We start from the raw sequence: 16,156 nt of genomic DNA, 5'->3' as shown, positions 1-16,156 counted from the left end.
GCTGTGGACACGGTCATGCATCAGTGCTTTGGACTCTGAGCTGTTTCCCCATGAGGTGCAGCCACCATGGCGTGGCAGCCGGCTGGCATGGCTGTCAGTGAAGCGAGGAAGGCACAACACCATCATGACGTGTTTCTGCCCCCTTAAGTGATCCTGGAACTGGGTGAGATCCTGTGGAGGGGCAAACACATTTGCTGCAGTGGCCTCACTGAGTCCATTTGCACAGCTGGGTCCGTCTGGCTTCTGTCCCCAGTGGAAGGTGACCTGTAACCCAGGGCAATGCCTGGCCCCGCCACCTATGCCCCCCCCCATCCGGGCTGTGTGGGCGTTTTCCGCGATGGCACAGATAACGGCAGTGCCGAGGGGGGGACAGGGCAGGGTCAATATGCAGGACCCCAAGGCGCCAGTAGGAGCCTGCTTTTTCCTTCTTCCTCCTTGGTGGCGAGCCAACCCCTGCCAGGGGTTATCAGCCACGCAGCTGAGCGTGGAGGGACCTGGCAGCAAACAGGAGGGTGGATGGGGGTACAGAGCCCAGGACTGACCCACCCCACAGAGGTGTTGGGGACCCCTGTCCCCACTTGCCATCCCAGGGCCTTTGGGCCAAGTGACTTTGAAACCCACTAGCTGTTCCCCAGGAACTGAGGACCCCAACAGTGGGGTCAGCCTGGGAAGGGCCTTAAAACATCCCATGGCAAAATGGGTGTCCCCCAGCATCAGTGGGTCCCCAGAAATTGGATGCTGCCATCTCATCACAGGCTGTGAGGACAGACAGACGTCAGTGCCACAGGGCAGGGCACGTGGTGTCCCCGTCCCCCCCACCCGGGGGAGTGCTCACTGGTCGAGTTACCTGTTGAGTCCCTCCCTTGAAACAGGGAGAGCTGCAGCCCTGTCCCTGACGCTGAGGAAGCACCATGAGGTCCCGGGGTCCGTGGCTGCTCTGGAGCTGGGTGCTGTGGGGGCTCTGGGTGCTGCCAGGTAAGTGCCAGGGTCGCTCACACTGCCAGAGAGCTGAATGGGTGGGAGCTCAATGGGTGGCTGATACCATCTGGGTGATGGGCTGCGAACAACCCTCCGGCTTGTTCCCAATACCCCAAGTTCGAGCCTGAGTGCCTGGCTGGGGTTTGCCCAGTGTCTGTCTGCGGGTGCCACAGCCTCGGCGTGGTCCCCACCTGCAGCAGGGGAAGGTGGGGGACAACTGAGGATTAAAGGGGAACTCTCGCCCTTGGGGAAGGCGTCTGACTGCTCTTGGTGTTGGTTGGGCTATGGGTGCTCCCCCCACAGCAGGGAGGAGGGATGGAGGTGATGGGGACCCCTGGCTGCTTTTTCCTCATCCTGATCTCACCCACCTTTGCACAAGCTGGGGAGATGAAGGAGCAGCCCCTTGTCCCCATGCTAGTCCCGACAGAGTCGGGCAGCATATCCCGTGCAGCCGACAGTACCAGCGCTGAGCTGCCTTCAGACCTGGGCATGTGCCAGGCGTTCCCCACCGCCGTGGCCACACGGCCAGAACACCCCTCTCCCGCTGGCCAGACCATCGCCTCTGCAGGCAGCCAGGGCTCAGGTAAGGCCGGCAGGCAGCTGGCCGTGGGCAGGTTCTTGCCTGCTGGGGCTGTGGTGGGATTGATCCAGCTGAGGCTGCCTTGTCTCGCTCCACAGGCATCCTGGTGCCACAGGTGACAACAAGAGGGCTGGTCCCAGCTGGGAGCAGTGGTGAGCAGGAAGGGCCTCCCAGCCCAGCAGCTCTCCCCGGGGGTCCAGCAGTGCGAGACAGCCTCCAGGCAGGGTCGGGGGCTGGGGTCTCTTCTCCAGGTGCTTCCAGCTACCCAAGTAGCGCCCCTCCAGCTCCCACCACCACTTGGCACAAGCAGCCTCTGTCCTTCGTGCCGACGGGGCACACGGTGGGTCTTGCCATGGGTGCTGTCCCTGCCGAGAGGATGCCAGGGACTGCACAGACTACAGTGCCATTGCTCCCCCAGGACGAGCACAGCACAGGGACATCACGCTCCAGCATCAGCAAGAGTTCTGCTGAGCCACACAGCACTGCCTCGCTCCTGTCCCAGGAGGCCATGCTGGGGCTGGATGAGGCCACCTCGCCTTCAGACACAGCAGCTGGCATCTCTCAGGACAGAGGCAGCCCCATGAAGACAGCAGCAGCCTCAGCCAACCCTGCCACTGGCCTCCCCTGGGTGCCCCCCAGCGAAGCCACAGAAGGAGCCAGGATGGCATCCCCACCGTCTGCAGAACCCCCAAGCACATCCTTGGCAAAGGTCACCTTTTCTTCTGCTGCCATTGGCATTGGCAAGGCTGCAGAGCCAGGGACACGTGCCTTGTCTGACACTGTCCACAGTGCCTCACAGGACCCCAGTGTGCCTCCTGCTCATCTGCCTCCAGCCCTTTTGCCCCAACCCCCTGGTGATGCTCTGCCAGGCACAGGAGAGATGCTTCCCCCCAGCCACAGTGGTGTTCCAGAAACTGCTGGAGATGGGCTGCCTGGAGCCAATGCTGTCACCCACCTCCAGACCACTGCACTAGCTCCAGGCACACTGGCTATGGTAGTGAATGTCGTAGCTGAAGAGCATATCCCCACTCTATCATTCCCAGCTCTCAGAAGTACCAGTGCTGAGCTGGTGTCCATTAGGAATGAGGACAGCACCAAAGCCACAGCAGGCACTGTGTTCCCGGAGACCAAGGCCACCCCAGGGGGGCTCAGAATGAGCCTGTCCCCCAATGCAGCTCTCGATGACCCTGGTGATCCCTCTCCAAGGCCCTTTCTGCACTCCACAGGCTCTCTGTTTCCCCAGACCCCCTCAGCAGCCGGAACCCCTCCAACCAGACCCAGCATGGCTGTGCCCTTGTCCCTCACGGATGCCAGTGGAGAAAAACCAGAGAGGGCCCCTCGAGCTGCACCAACATCTTCCATTGCTGCATATGGCATTGGGACAGTGCCAGCTGCCCATCCATCCTCCCTTGTTAGCAACACTCCAATTCATGAAGCAGGGATGGGAACAGTGACAGTGCCAGTGGCCAGTGGCAGTGCCACTAAGCTGGGGGACACCAGAGCCACCCTGCCTGTGCCTGATGCATCCCCCAGCCACAGCCAGCCTGGTCCCACGGGAGGCTCAGAAGCCCCAGGAACTGTTGTCACACCTGGACCTGCACCAGCCCCACCGCTCTGGGCTGGGATACAACGTGGGGAACCTCCAGGGACAGAGACGTGGTCACCAAGCACTGCACCGGGCACAGGCACAGCTGTACCAGGTACCTCATGGGTACTCAAAGCAGTCACCACCCCCATGGCATCACAAGCAGATGTCCCTCGTCTAATGGAAGGCAGTGTCAATGTAGGAATAGCTCTGGGGGTGCCCCCATCTGGCATCCCCCAAGAGATGGCTGCAGCCACATCCCCATTGTCCTTGGATACCACACCACCAGCAATGGGAACTTCAGGTGACCCCCACATCGATGGCAGCACCACAGGGCAAGCAATGGGGATGGGGTTCCCGGAGGTGGGCACGGAGGAGAACCCAGATGCCAGTGCAGCAGGGCCGACTGCCAGACACACAACCACTGCCAGGCCATCGCCAGAGCCACCTGCCCAAGGGAATGATGCTTCTGAAACAAGGCCCCCAGTGGATCTGACTCTTACAACTCCAAAGAGCAGTCTCTCAGCCCCACTTGCTGTGACTAACCCCAGCCCAGCGCTGACCAAGGCCAGACCCCTTGTCAGCACAGCCACCATCAAGACACCCGAGCCTGTGGCACTGCCAACCCCCAGAAATGCAGCTGCAGAGGAAGGCCAGGGCACATTCCAGTTGGCAGGAGATGGCAGCACCACGCAGGCAGCTCTGGACTCAACTCTGGTTGAGAACACAAGGGTGGGTGCCACAACAAGTACACATCACAGCAGTGACATCTCTTTGGGGACAGGCCCACTGGCATCACCCCATGACACAGCCAGCATCAATACCCAGCCAAGTGCTGCATCATTGCACAGCTACAGCACTGCTGAGCCCACCTCAGACATGAGCATGAACTTGGGCATGCACACAGTTTCTCCTGTGATGAGGAATGAGGCTGCAAGGCTGCCCCTGGGGTCGCCCACTCCGATGACTGGGGTGACTGAGCCAGCTGCCAGTGATGCCACCCTGTCAGCACACTCTGCCCCAGGCCACATGGGCTTGGTGTCACCCACAGCTGCAGAGCTGGTTATAGCACCTTCCCCTGGCCTTGCTCACAGCACTGTTGAGACAGATATCAGTGTGTCCCCTACAGTCCCTGGGACCACCCATCTGGAGATGGTGGCACCCTCTGACACCCCCAGCATCACTGTCACTGGTCCAGCAGTGGGAGCAGGTGATGTCAGTATGGACAGGGTCACAACACCTGCCTCTGCTGTTCCCAGCAGTGCCTCTGCTACACACAGCTCCCATGTCACCTCAAGACCATCTCCTGAGGCTACTGACAGCATCCACAACCCAGACCCAAGAGCTCTCAATGCATTCACTGAGGACAAGCCCATGGCTGGGGTTACCACACTGGCTGTTGGCCACACACACCCATGGGAGGCTACAGCTGCATCCTGGTCAGGTGCTGAAGGTACCACTGCCCGTGCAGATACCACCCCAACTGAGAGCGGCAACGAGGATGTAGCACCCTCAGCCAGCACCAGCAGCACCCATGTCCCTGACTCCAACACCACTGGCACAAACCTGGCCACCACAGCAGCCACCAGCATATTCCCCAGCAACACCACCCTGCCAGCCACCTCAGTGGGCTGGGAGACCTCTGTGGTTACCAGGGCCACTACAGCCACACCATTTGCCGCAGCAAGGGACACCAGCACCAGCAGTGCCCTGTCCCTCACTGTAACACACAGTGAGACAAGCAGAGGTGGGCAATCTGTCCTGTCCCCAACAAGTAACCCCTCATTGGAAACAGCTGCTGGGCACTGGGGTGCCCTTGGTCCCAGCCCTGCTGTTGCAGTGCCCAGTTCACCCCTCCCCAGCCTAGACAGCCCAGCAGAGGAAGCAACAACTACCCCTTCATCCCTGCCTGGTGTTGGTGTAACTGGGGAAGTGGCAGCTAGACAGACTCCCACTGAGTCAACAACCCGCACCGCTTCTACATCTGCCAGCAACCACAACACAGGACAAGCAGCAAGCACGTCCCCTCCTGCTTTCCACACATCTCCAGGGGCACCTGCCTGGGGGGAAAAAACAGCCATCACTGCAGGCAAGACCACAGCCATCACTGCAGGGAACACCTCAGCCATCACTGCAGAGAAGACCACAGCCATTGCTGCAGAGAACACCATGGCCATCTCTGAAGGCAGCACCATGGCCATCACCAGAAGCAGCACCACAGCCATCAGCACCACATCCATCACTGCAGGCAGCACCACGGCTACTGCATCCACAGCTCCAGTGAGCCCAGCCAAGGAACTGGGAGGTCTACCAGCTCCAGGCACAACAGCATCGGTGAGACCACCAACCACCACCAGCCCTGCCACCTCGCCGTCTTCTGTCTCTGGGACACAGAGAGAGCCAGCACTGAGCACATCTGCCCACATCACTGCTGGCCACAGAAACCCTGCCCCTGAGTCCCAACCCACCCATGAGCTTATCAGTAAGTAGATTTTCTTTTCCCAAAGCCGAGAGCAGGAAGGGGTTGTCGGCCAATCAAGCATCATGATGAATGAGGGTACAGCCCGGTCCAGGGTGTCTCATCTGTGTTGCGTGTTGGGCTCACAGATTCATGGGGAAAGGCAAAATAGGAAAACTGAGAGCATCCCAAAAGTGGGTTAAAAATTGGGTTACAATCCTTCAGAGAACAGGCACAGTATCCTGGCAGCAAGTAGGTGAGTTTGTCCAGGCTGCAAGATGGATAAAGCAGACATTAATGGTTTTACACCTTTTCCATTCATCTCCTGTCCATGTCAGTGCCAGCAGCCTCACTCTACCCCTTTGGCATCGAAGGAGGGGACCAAGAGTATGTCCAGAGGATGGTGGATTTTAACTCCCCGCTGTTCAAGCCAGAGATTGGATTTCCCTTTGGGAAGTCACTGCGAGATGCTCTCTATGTGAGTTCCCCTCTCACTGAGTACATAAGGGATGTGCTGCCTTTTTGGTGAAAAAACTCCACAGAAATGGAGCAGAAACCAAACTTTATGCGATTATCTTTTTTATAAAATTAAAAATGGCTGGTTTCTGCTCACCCGTGGAGGCTAAAAGCCATCCCAGGAGCTGCCTGGGTTGTCGGCAAATAAATTATTTTGGGTAGTTTACAGATAATGGACAGATCATTTTCCCACCCACGGACAACTTTTTCCCATCCAACCCTAACCCACCTCCCCGGGGCTTCAGCGGCCGGGAGAGCTTCCCAATGGTGGCTGCCTTTTGGGATGATGCAGATTTCTCCCAGGGTATTGGCACCACCTGGTACCAGGTGAGGACCACCAAAGATGTTCTCCTGGGAAAGCCCAGTTACCAGCTCACTCATTTAACCCTCTCTCTTGCCAACCTGCAGGAGTACTCCACGCTCAGCTCTACCCGAGACCCCCTTGTCCAGGATGTGGAAGCAAAGATTGAGAAATACCTGAAAATCCCCTATGTAGCAAAATGGACCTTGAAGGTGACATGGGAGAAGGCTCCAGCATACCCATCCCAGAGGGATGACACTCAGGTGAGCAGTGGGAGACCCAGGTGACAGAGGGGACTGTTGGCAGCTGTTTCAGATCTCACCACCTCAGTCTGCACTGCAGGGAGAGCAGGGGAGGCTTTGGGAGTGTTAAGGGGGTGCCTTGGGTTTCTCCAGACGAGCACGTACCAGGCAGTCCTCACCACCGATGGGAACTACTCCTTCGCCCTGCTGCTCTACCAGGACGGCGGGATGCGGTGGGACTACACCAAGCTGGCTGCAGGCAACGTGCTGATCGGCTTCTCCAGGTGCTGTGCATGTCTGACTGGGTTTTCAGACAGCAGAGACTTCTCCCAGTGCTGTGTTGAGACCATTGGAGATGTTATCCCCAGGAGAGCCCAGTTCCCACTCCTGGAGCAACCTTGTCCCATTTAAACCCTCTCTCCTGCAAACCGCAGCAGTTCCCAGCCCAGCTGCTCTGTAGGGAGCAGAGGAGGGTTGTGTTGGAAGGGTGATTCCAAACCTTCTCTCTCCACACAGTGGCAATGGCTATGCCCGAAACAACGAGCTGACTCAAAAGCCACGAGCTGTCAAGTACCGACCAGACCAGCACAGCAGCATCGGCTCTGGTACGGCACCGGGGGGTCCTTGGGGTAGATGGGGATGGATGGAGGGAGCTGTATGCTCTGTGCTGGGAGCATGTCCCCATCACATATCCCTGTGAGGCAATGGGGCAGTGAAGCCACTGGGCAAGGGCTGGCCACCAACAGCAGAGCATGGCTCTTCTGTGTCCTGCTGTTGCTTGCCACAGCCACACTGGCTCTAGAGGGAGCCTGGAGACCTCGTGTGAGGTCAGTGGCCAGGGACTGCTGTCCCACAGGACTACTCAGCACCTTGGCTGAGCTGTGCTGTTCTCTGGCTGCTTCCCCAGATGTGCGTGGACTGTGGATATACAGGCTGGACAGTCGCTCCCGGGTGAACTACAGGCTGTGGTGCCTGGCGTGGTTGGATGCAGAGCCAGCGCCGGCCAGCTGGAACAGCCAGCTGCCACCATGCCCCTGCTCCCAGCCCCAGGCAGAGCTGGACCCCCGCTACCACTGGAGCAGAGGTGCCAAGCGTAGCCCCCCATGGCCATCCGGGATGGAGGGGGAATGTCAGGGGCTCCCCTCCTGCTCTGGGGATGGCCATGATACCCCCACACCATTTCAGGCCCGGTGGACACCTCCGTGAGGATGCTGCGCACTGCATCCCCCAGCCCCACCGGAGCTGGGGTGCGATGTCTGTACCAAGATGGGAGCTTCCTCGAAGGCTGGCAGGAGAGAGCATGGAGCCTCCCCATCCACCCCACTGCTGGTAAGTGGGCACTGTCATTCCCTCACCCTAAAACACCCCAAGCACCAAGCAGAGGTGCAGCAAGGGTCCCGGCAGCCCCCAGCATCCGGCCACCCTCCTCCACAGACAGGGAACTGGAGGCATTCAACTGGTGCTGCCGGCAAGTGGGGAAGCCCCTGTTCTGCTCCAGGTTTGCTGAGAAGAGACCGAGGGTCAGCTGTGAGGGATATGTGCCACCCACCTCTGGTGAGTTCCCAGGCTCTGCCTCCTCTGTGCCAGGGCACTGAGTGGGTGGCCCAGCCATACACAGACCCCATCCATTAGCTACACTTCTCAGCATCCCGGTGAGGGCTGCTGAGCCAGCACAGTCCTGGGGGTGCTCTCCTCCCTGAAGTGACACCAACATTTGCTCTTCTTCCTCCCCCACAAAATGATTCCATCTCCTTTGGACCCCAGCTGGTGCCTTTGGAGACCCCCACATCACCACCCTGGATGGACTCACCTACACCTTCAATGGGCTTGGGGACTTTGTCCTGCTGCTGGCCAGCAATGCCCAGACCAGCTTCGTGCTGCAGGGGCGCACGGCACAGACCGGCACAGCCCAGGCCACCAACTTCGTGGCATTTGCTGCCCAGTACATCTCCACCACCACTGCAACGGTGAGTAGGAGTGACCTGGGTATGAGTTAGAGCTTCTAACCCTCTGGCAGGCTGGGTATCACTTCTGCATCACCTGTGGAGTGATGTGGGTGGGACCCTCTCCTTTTCCAGCCACCTCCCACCACTCCAATGAAGTGCTAATAGTGGTGAGAAGGACTGATACTCATCAGACACAGGTGTAACACCTCTTGCAAAGAGGCCAGCAAGGGCTGGGGACTCTGCAGGAGCATGGTCTGCTCCACCTTCTGCATTGCACACTCTTTGTGTGCATTAGCACAAATAAATGCTCTTCCTTGCTTGGCAGAATTGCTCCCCACACCTGTTTCATTAAGCAGAATGTTCTGGTGTCACCAGAAACAGCCATTGAGCAGTTTAAGGAGGGGGTTGAGAGCCAGGAGCCCACTGGCACAGCTCTCCACATTGTCACCGTCAGCCAAGCAGCAATGGTGGCCTTGTTGTGCCCCATGTCAGTGGTGGCAAGGGGCAGCTGGCTGTCCTCTTCTGTGCAGTCATCAAAGCTACTGTATCATGTGTCTCCTGGAGTGAAGAACATGCCAACATGGGCCCTGGGGCTGAGCCTCTCTGCTGGGGCTGGAGGAGGACAGGGTTTGACTTAAGTGTCCACAGCACAGGGGAATGGCAGGAAGGGAGGAGCAGAGGGGCTGACTGGGACATCTGCTGTGATTTGCAGATTGAATGGACCTTGGGGAGCCAGGGTGACATCCGAGTACTCCTGAACAATGAAACCATCCAGTTTTCCTATTCCCAAGGTGAGTAGGATGTGCTGTTAAATGTTAAATGTATTTGCAGGAGACAAGGGATATCCCACCCACTGGCACCAGCCCTGCCCAGTACAAGGGCAGCCATCCTGAGCTCCATCAAACCTCTCCCACCTGCACCTGCCTCTGATTTGGGCAGGGTGGATGGGGAGCCCCCTCCTCCACAAGTTTACGGTCGTCATTTCAGACCCCAGCCTTGTGCGGACTCTCCCTCTGTGCTCTCCTTCTCTTGCAGACATGGGTGACGAGGTGTACTACAGCCCTGGAGTCCTGCTGATCAATGCCTCCTCTGTCACGGCCGTCTTCGATGGGACCATCGCCGTCTCCATCTCAGCCGTCTCCGGGATCCTCAGCCTGATCTGCAGCCTGCCCGACTGGTACCGCAACAGCACCAAGGGCCTCCTGGGTGAGGACTTCTGGCACTGCTGCAGAGCTGGGGTGCAAGTTCCCTTCCCAACCTAAAGCAGGCTGGAAAACTGCGGGAATGTGCTCATGACGGTGGGGACCTCTGGGTCTAAACTAAACACTGGCCAGCACTGATGAGGAGGTCAAACTTGGCATGGGAGACTCCATCCCTCTGGTGTTGCTCCACCAGGTGTGTGGGACCATGACCCCGCAGATGATTTCCAGATGCCAAATGGTACCAGCATCCCTGTGAACAGCAGCGAGGAGGAGATCTACAGCTACGGGATGACCTGTAAGTCCGTGCTTAGGATCCACCTTAATGATCCCCTCCTTCCTGCACCTTTTGGCCATGCTTTAGCTGGAGACATTTAAACACTTGCCTGAAAAAAAGTGATGCCTGGAAAATCCTTTGGTCTCCTCACTGCTCCATGGAAATGAACCCTAAAATAGAAGAAGCCTTAAAAACTCAAGACTGTCCGCATCGTTGCTCTCTTGCAGGGGCTCTTGATGAGAACAGCCTGTTTGCTCAGCCATTGGACTCACCAGCACTGAACTTCACACCCATCTTCTTGTCTCAGCTGCGGCAGAAGAATGAAAGCCAGTACCAGCTGGCAGCCTCACAGTGTCACGGCAGCAAGGAGTGTATCTACGATTCACTGAGCACAGGGAACCTGGCCCTGGGCCTGGCCACCCAGAGCCTTGCAGCCAACTTCCAGCAGAGGAAGACAGTACTCAGTAAGTGGAGCAGATCCTCACCTACAAGAGAGCATGGCTGGGGTAACTGGGCAGTGCCCTGCTCCCTCCCTGGGCTCTTCTGTTCCATGTGAGACAGGAGAGAAATCACCAAGGTCTTGGCGTTGCATTGCCCAGCTAGCTCATCTCCAAGCCTGGGAGATGCCACCATGCTGTGCAACAAGAGGGCCTTGTTGGTGGGTGGTCATGGCAGCACTTTCTTGGGGTCCCATGCTCACCAGGAGGGACTCAGAGCCAAGGGGTGATAAGACTACAATAGCAAACCACCAGCTGTGTGCTGGGCTGCTCTTTCCTCAGATGCCTTCCCTCCGGTCATCACTGGTGACGCTTCACTCACAGCCTTCAGGACAGAAAAGGTCAGAAGGCAGTACCACGCCCTGGGGGTGGGTGCACACTTTGTGCCCCATCTCTCACCAGAGCTCAACATATCAGGTATGGAAGGAGAGATGGGGAAGATGGGATAGGATGGAATGGGAGCACACGCTTTCCTCTGCCACCTCCTCTAACTCCTATCTCTCCTCCCGGTAGAGAATGGCACCCTGACGTGGGAACCCCGTGGGATAGTCCCATTCACCATTAACCTGGAAGCTGTCGGGTCCAACAACCTCTCTGCACTCCTCCAGCTCCGCTTCACCCTTTGCAGATGCAGCAGGAGCCAGGAGTGTGACTACAGCAACACTGTCACCCTCAGGGAGTCTTCCCTGCAGGTAGTGTGCCAGAAAGCTCCTCTGGTGTCACACCATGCCTGTCCTCATGCCAGCTGTGCTGTCTTCTCTGTCCACCCATCCTCCTAATCCAGTCTCACTGTCCCCTTCCCAGCTGGCAGCCTGCAGGTGCGAGAGTGGCTACTCAGGTCCCTTGTGCCAGGACCCTCCGGACCCCTGCTCCCAGGGATGCTTCCCTGGTGTGGGCTGTGACTCGTACACTGGCTGCGGCCCCTGCCCAGCTGGTCTGACAGGCGATGGACGGCACTGCTCAGGTGATAAGGGCTCACTTTGGCTGCTGGGAACCCAGAAAGCCTGCGGGACCCCAGCCGAGATGTCTCTCCCGGTGCCATGGTGCATTGCCTCAGCAGATATCGATGAGTGCGCGCAGGGGACAGAGTGCCCGGGGAATGCCACCTGCACCAACACGGTGGGGAGCTACATCTGCTCCTGCCCAGCCAGCGAGGAGGGTGAGTACACACTCCTTGGCAGGAATGGTCCTCAACCCCATCACCCCTGGGCTCTGTGGAAGAGGGTTCCTGTGGGACCCAGGCTGGCGGGAGAGGAGAGAAGCGGGAGCTGCCCGAGCTCTGTGCCTTGTTGTCCTTAACAGAAGGGACCGGAGTCCAGCAGCCACTTGTGTTCTCAGGCTGTAGATCTCACTAATCTTCCAGGAAGGAAAATTTTTCCCACGCAATTTTTCTTCTTGAGAAAAAAAATCTCACATGCAGAGGTTGGGGGATGAAATCAAACTGTATTTTCGGATGGCTGTGATGGGGTTGAGGTGATGGCTTTTGCTCTCATTCTAGCACAGCAGGTTGGGATTTCAGAAGGGCAAATGGCTACAGCTGGGAGAGGGGGATGCAGAGCTTTTGCTTGAGGATCTGAGATAAAAGAAAAACAAAACAAATCTTGGAAGAAAAGCCTTACAGAGTAGCTGAGGATGGCTCAGTGCCCTGGGGCCAGCCTGATGCCTCCAGTTGATCTGGGCTCCCTGTCCTGCAGGCGAGAGGCCAGGCTGTGGCTCAGCCTGTGGATCCCACTACTGCCCCGAGGGTTACTGTAGCAACGGGGGACGCTGCCACCTGCACCCCATCACCTGCACCCCCACCTGTGCCTGCCCCTCAGCTTTCACCGACCAGCGCTGCCTGGTGGCGGGGGGGGATTTTCGGCCGCTGCCCAGTGCAGGTGGGTGCCTGTGCACGGTGGGGGGTGAACCCCAATCCCACTCACCCTGGTCCTGGGATTCCAGAGCCACCACTGTGGCTTTCCCCCAGCAGATCTGCCCCTGAGAAGCATCCAGCTACGGGTCAGGGCGTTGCAAAACACCACTGCTGAGGAAGTCAACAGCACTGTACGTCATGGGAGGGGACAGGCTGAGGGAGGGGGACATGCCAGCACACTGGGCAGCACGGCAGCTTAGGGTGCTCATGCCTCCATATGCCTCCCTGCCATGGGATCTCTGGGGATCCAGCAGATCTACAAGCCCACAGGGAGGAAATACCAGCTGCATGATGCCAGCTATGACTGTGGCCGTGTGCCAGGTTCCCAGCACATGAACCAAAGGCCAGGGCAACACCTGGAGCTCAGCCAATGTGCCTGCATCACCCTTCAGCCTCTCCCCATGATGGTGCCATTCTGCCCTCCCCTAATGCCTTTCCACTCCCCCTGGCACAGGTCTCAGCCATCCTGGGCTCCCTGGAGGTAAAGACTTTCCAGAGCAACACCAACATCACCCAGACGTGAGTCAGCAGTGAAGCAGACCCGTGCCCACCCCAGTGATCCAGCAGGGCAGGGCTGGGCGCGGGGCCACAGGGTTTGGTTTCTCTCCTAGAGTCTGTTTTTCCAGTGTTGATGCTGGTAAACCCTTAGAGACACAAGCCATTTGGCACCCTCTGCCTCCTGCCTCATCCCTTCTTTACCACCGCCCAAATGGGAATGCTGAGGCACAGTGAGGCTCAGTCACTCTGTGATGCAGCAGTGGCTCTGCCAGCAGCCCCTTCTTTTCCCTGCAGGACAGACAGTGATGGCTTCACCTTTGTGGTGGTGTCTGAGTTTGCCTACAACAGCCACAGCACCGTCATCCAGTTCCTGAATGAGGAGCTGCCAGTGGCCATCACCACTGCCTTCAACAGGCAGCAGGGGCGACGGGAGGCAGGCACAGGGCTCCTCTTCCAGCATCTGCACGAGGACAACATCACTGACCTGGTGAAGTGTGAGTTGCTCCCAGCACTGAGCTATGGAGTGTGGGAGGAGCACCCTGCTGTCCCCATTGCCCTCTCTGTGCCCCAGCATTCGGTAATGCCTGCAGAGGAGGAGCATGGGCAGCCTCCCCCACCCCAGGCACAGATCCAGCTCAGGGAGATCTGATGTAGCATCAAGGGGTGATGCTGTGTGGCCTAACTCCTATGCCCTCCCTCTCCAGTGACAGTGGCTGAGCTGAGGGACTATTTCCCCTGTGCTCTGTATGGCTACAAGGGCTACCAGCTCCACTATGTGGGGTCCATCGGCTTCATCTGCATCTCCCCTTGCAAGATGGGTTACTGCCAGCACGGCGGCCGGTGCCAGCACCTGCCAGAGGGGCCCACGTGCAGGTAGCAGTAGCACTGGGGTGGACAAGGCCACCCAGCACAGCCACTTCTCCCCACAGCATCACTGCTCCTCCTTCCCCATCCACAGCTGCCTGCCCTTCTCCATCTTCTCCCCGGCCGGCGCGCGGTGTGAGTGGATGGCCATCAGCCTCACCGCCTTCCTTGGAATCTTGCTGGGAGCCCTGGCTCTGCTCTGCCTCCTGTTTGCCATCGCCTGCCTGACCCTGCACCTCTGCCGCCGGTACTGCCACCAGCACCAGGGGTGAGCCGTGGGCTGGACCCACACAGGGGTGGGTGCTGGGGGTGCAGCAGGGGAGCAGGTTGGGTGTCAGAAAGAAAAACTGATGGAAAATCCACCTTTGGAAGATCCACCAGTGGTGGGACTCATCTGGCCTGGGGAAAGGGCTGGGTGACCTTTTAACATTTTCCAGCTCCTTTCCCAGTCATCTGCTGCTCAGAGGTGCGATAACATCAGTGGGTTGAACATTAGCTTAGCTTTCTCCCCCATGTCAGGGAAAGTTTGCATTTCTTCCTCATCCCACCCAGTGCTTGGTTACAGACGGGCTATTTAATTCTAATTTGAATACCACCCGAATGATTTCCGCTACAATTCACGTGTCTGCAAAGAGTTGGCCTGAAGTAAGGAAAAGTGGTTTCAGGGTTAGACCTTCCTCTCCTGCAGAGCAGGGAGTTAACAGAAGAATGGCAAGGTGCAAGGCTGGGATAGAAGTACTATCATCTCCTTACTTTCCCCCCAGCCCTTGGTCTTGGGGTGGCATCCTCACCCAGGGGAAGCTTAGAGCCCCAAGCCCCCTGCTCTGGTTGGAGCTATGTCCTGCCCATGTTCCCAGCTCCCTGCTGGCCCTGAAGCCAGGAGTCTCTGGGAAGAAACTTTGTTTGTTTGCACTTGTGCCAAGGCAAGAAATTGTGTGCACAACAGCTGGGGCTTTTCCTCTTTCCATAGCCCCATTTCACCCCCACAGTCAGTCGCTGGTCCCTTTGCCATCTGACCCAGACACCAGGAGCAGGCAGGGGCTCTCCCAGCATCCCCACACATGTTGTCCCCTTTCTGTTCCCCTCTCTCAGGGCCAAGGAGACCTTCTGGAGGACACGGCCCTTTTCCTGTGAGTACATCCCTGAAAACTGCCCCCCCCATGGCTCTGCTTCACCCCAGAGTCTTCACTCTGCTCATCTTCCCTGCTCCAGCTTTGACAATGGCAGAAGAACAAGCGGAGCCCATCCGTTCCCACTCCCTGGAAAGGCACTGGAAACCACAGCTCCAGGCCATTGACCCCTCAGTCCAGGTCTGCCTGGGGGTTATTGTACCCATGGGGCGTTGGGGTGGGGAGCTTTGGGCTGGGAACTGAATCCTGGCCCCCTGACTTGAAGATGCTTGGGAGTTGTGCCTTGTCCTGAAGCATCATGGATGCTTTGGCTGGCATGGGATCCACACCACCATCTGAGCTTGTTGTGAAGAGCAGAGCCCGTGCAATATTGACAGCATGGTGAGGCCTGTCCTTATTTACAGATAAAGATCCAGAGACCCCACATCAGGCCCCCAGGCCAGCCCCCCCAGCAGCCCTAGCCTGCCACTGGTCCTGCTCGGGCTCCTCCAGGCTCACAAAGGAACCAGACGCTGACCCCTGCTCTGCCGCTTGCTCTCAAGGTCTCCAGCAACACCAACACATGGAAGCAAAGGACAGGCATCTGCCTTTTGGATTCTGGTCTTTGTGGGAGGATCCACTCTGGAGGAGGAGCTTTTTTGATTGAAAAACGTGGGTTTATGTTGAGTGACCAAAGCAAGAGGATTTCACCTTCTCCTGAGGATCTGCAGAGACAACCAGGATTGACCTTGAATGTGTCTGTGCTGGGGTGTTTGCTAGTGCAATGTAACCAGACCCTGCAGAGTCTCTGATAGCAGGGTCAGGTGGGGCAACACAGTGATTATAACCTGATAGGAACAAAATAGAATAAACCAAAAATTAGGGCATGCTGCTAAATTGTCTGCATCCCATGGGTCCATGCACCAGCCCTTCTTCCCTCTTGCTGAGCTCTCAAGTACCTGCTTTTTTCTGGTCCCATTCACAGAACCAAAATGAAGATGGATTTTTTGGTTGTTCCATCCTCTCATTCCCCCTGCAAAGCTGCAAGTCTCCTCTTGCCATTTTCATGGACACTGCTTACAGTGGCTCAGATCACACAGGTCGGGCTGTGCTCCTAACAATCCCCCTACAGCCCTTCAACTCTGGTGATGGGAAATGCTGATCCAAGGAAGGTGTATTAGACCCCATCAGACC

General features: G+C 57.7%; 1 protein-coding gene across 3 annotated transcripts; it reads left to right on the top strand.

Moving 5' to 3' along the window:
- The first annotated feature begins 1,928 nt into the window (after positions 1-1,928).
- Positions 1,929-15,937, top strand: MUC4 (mucin 4, cell surface associated). Of its 3 annotated transcripts, none has more exons than XM_032698391.1 (27): positions 1,929-5,625; positions 5,940-6,079; positions 6,280-6,444; positions 6,526-6,681; positions 6,814-6,944; positions 7,177-7,265; positions 7,568-7,744; positions 7,846-7,989; positions 8,095-8,207; positions 8,418-8,627; positions 9,319-9,397; positions 9,642-9,812; positions 10,002-10,103; positions 10,310-10,546; positions 10,862-10,996; positions 11,093-11,271; positions 11,384-11,543; positions 11,640-11,738; positions 12,274-12,456; positions 12,549-12,622; positions 12,946-13,010; positions 13,284-13,483; positions 13,694-13,862; positions 13,948-14,100; positions 14,946-14,983; positions 15,066-15,163; positions 15,388-15,937. In XM_032698391.1, the coding sequence occupies exons 1-27, from the start codon at positions 1,935-1,937 to the stop codon at positions 15,442-15,444; spliced, it is 7,215 nt and encodes a 2,404-aa protein (XP_032554282.1). In that variant the 5' UTR covers positions 1,929-1,934; the 3' UTR covers positions 15,445-15,937. The 3 variants fall into 3 exon arrangements, with proteins under 3 accessions (XP_032554282.1, XP_032554281.1, XP_032554280.1); XM_032698390.1 differs by having other exon boundaries at positions 13,948-14,121; XM_032698389.1 differs by having other exon boundaries at positions 8,095-8,214; positions 8,425-8,627; positions 13,948-14,121; positions 15,388-15,936.
- Positions 15,938-16,156: the final 219 nt, after the last annotated feature.

The sequence above is a fragment of the Chiroxiphia lanceolata genome, chromosome 10 (genome assembly GCF_009829145.1).
Source record: "Chiroxiphia lanceolata isolate bChiLan1 chromosome 10, bChiLan1.pri, whole genome shotgun sequence".
In the NCBI taxonomy this organism is placed as follows: domain Eukaryota; kingdom Metazoa; phylum Chordata; class Aves; order Passeriformes; family Pipridae; genus Chiroxiphia; species Chiroxiphia lanceolata.
This window is presented reverse-complemented; position numbering and strand designations above follow the sequence as displayed.

Coding starts and splice junctions, on each gene's coding strand:
- MUC4 (XM_032698390.1), top strand. CDS start 1,935: ATGCCAGGGACTGCACAGACTACAGTGCCATTGCTCCCCCAGGACGAG. Junction 5,626..5,939: donor ACCCACCCATGAGCTTATCA/GTAAGTAGATTT, acceptor TGTCCATGTCAG/TGCCAGCAGCCTCACTCTAC. Junction 7,745..7,845: donor CCGCTACCACTGGAGCAGAG/GTGCCAAGCGTA, acceptor ACACCATTTCAG/GCCCGGTGGACACCTCCGTG.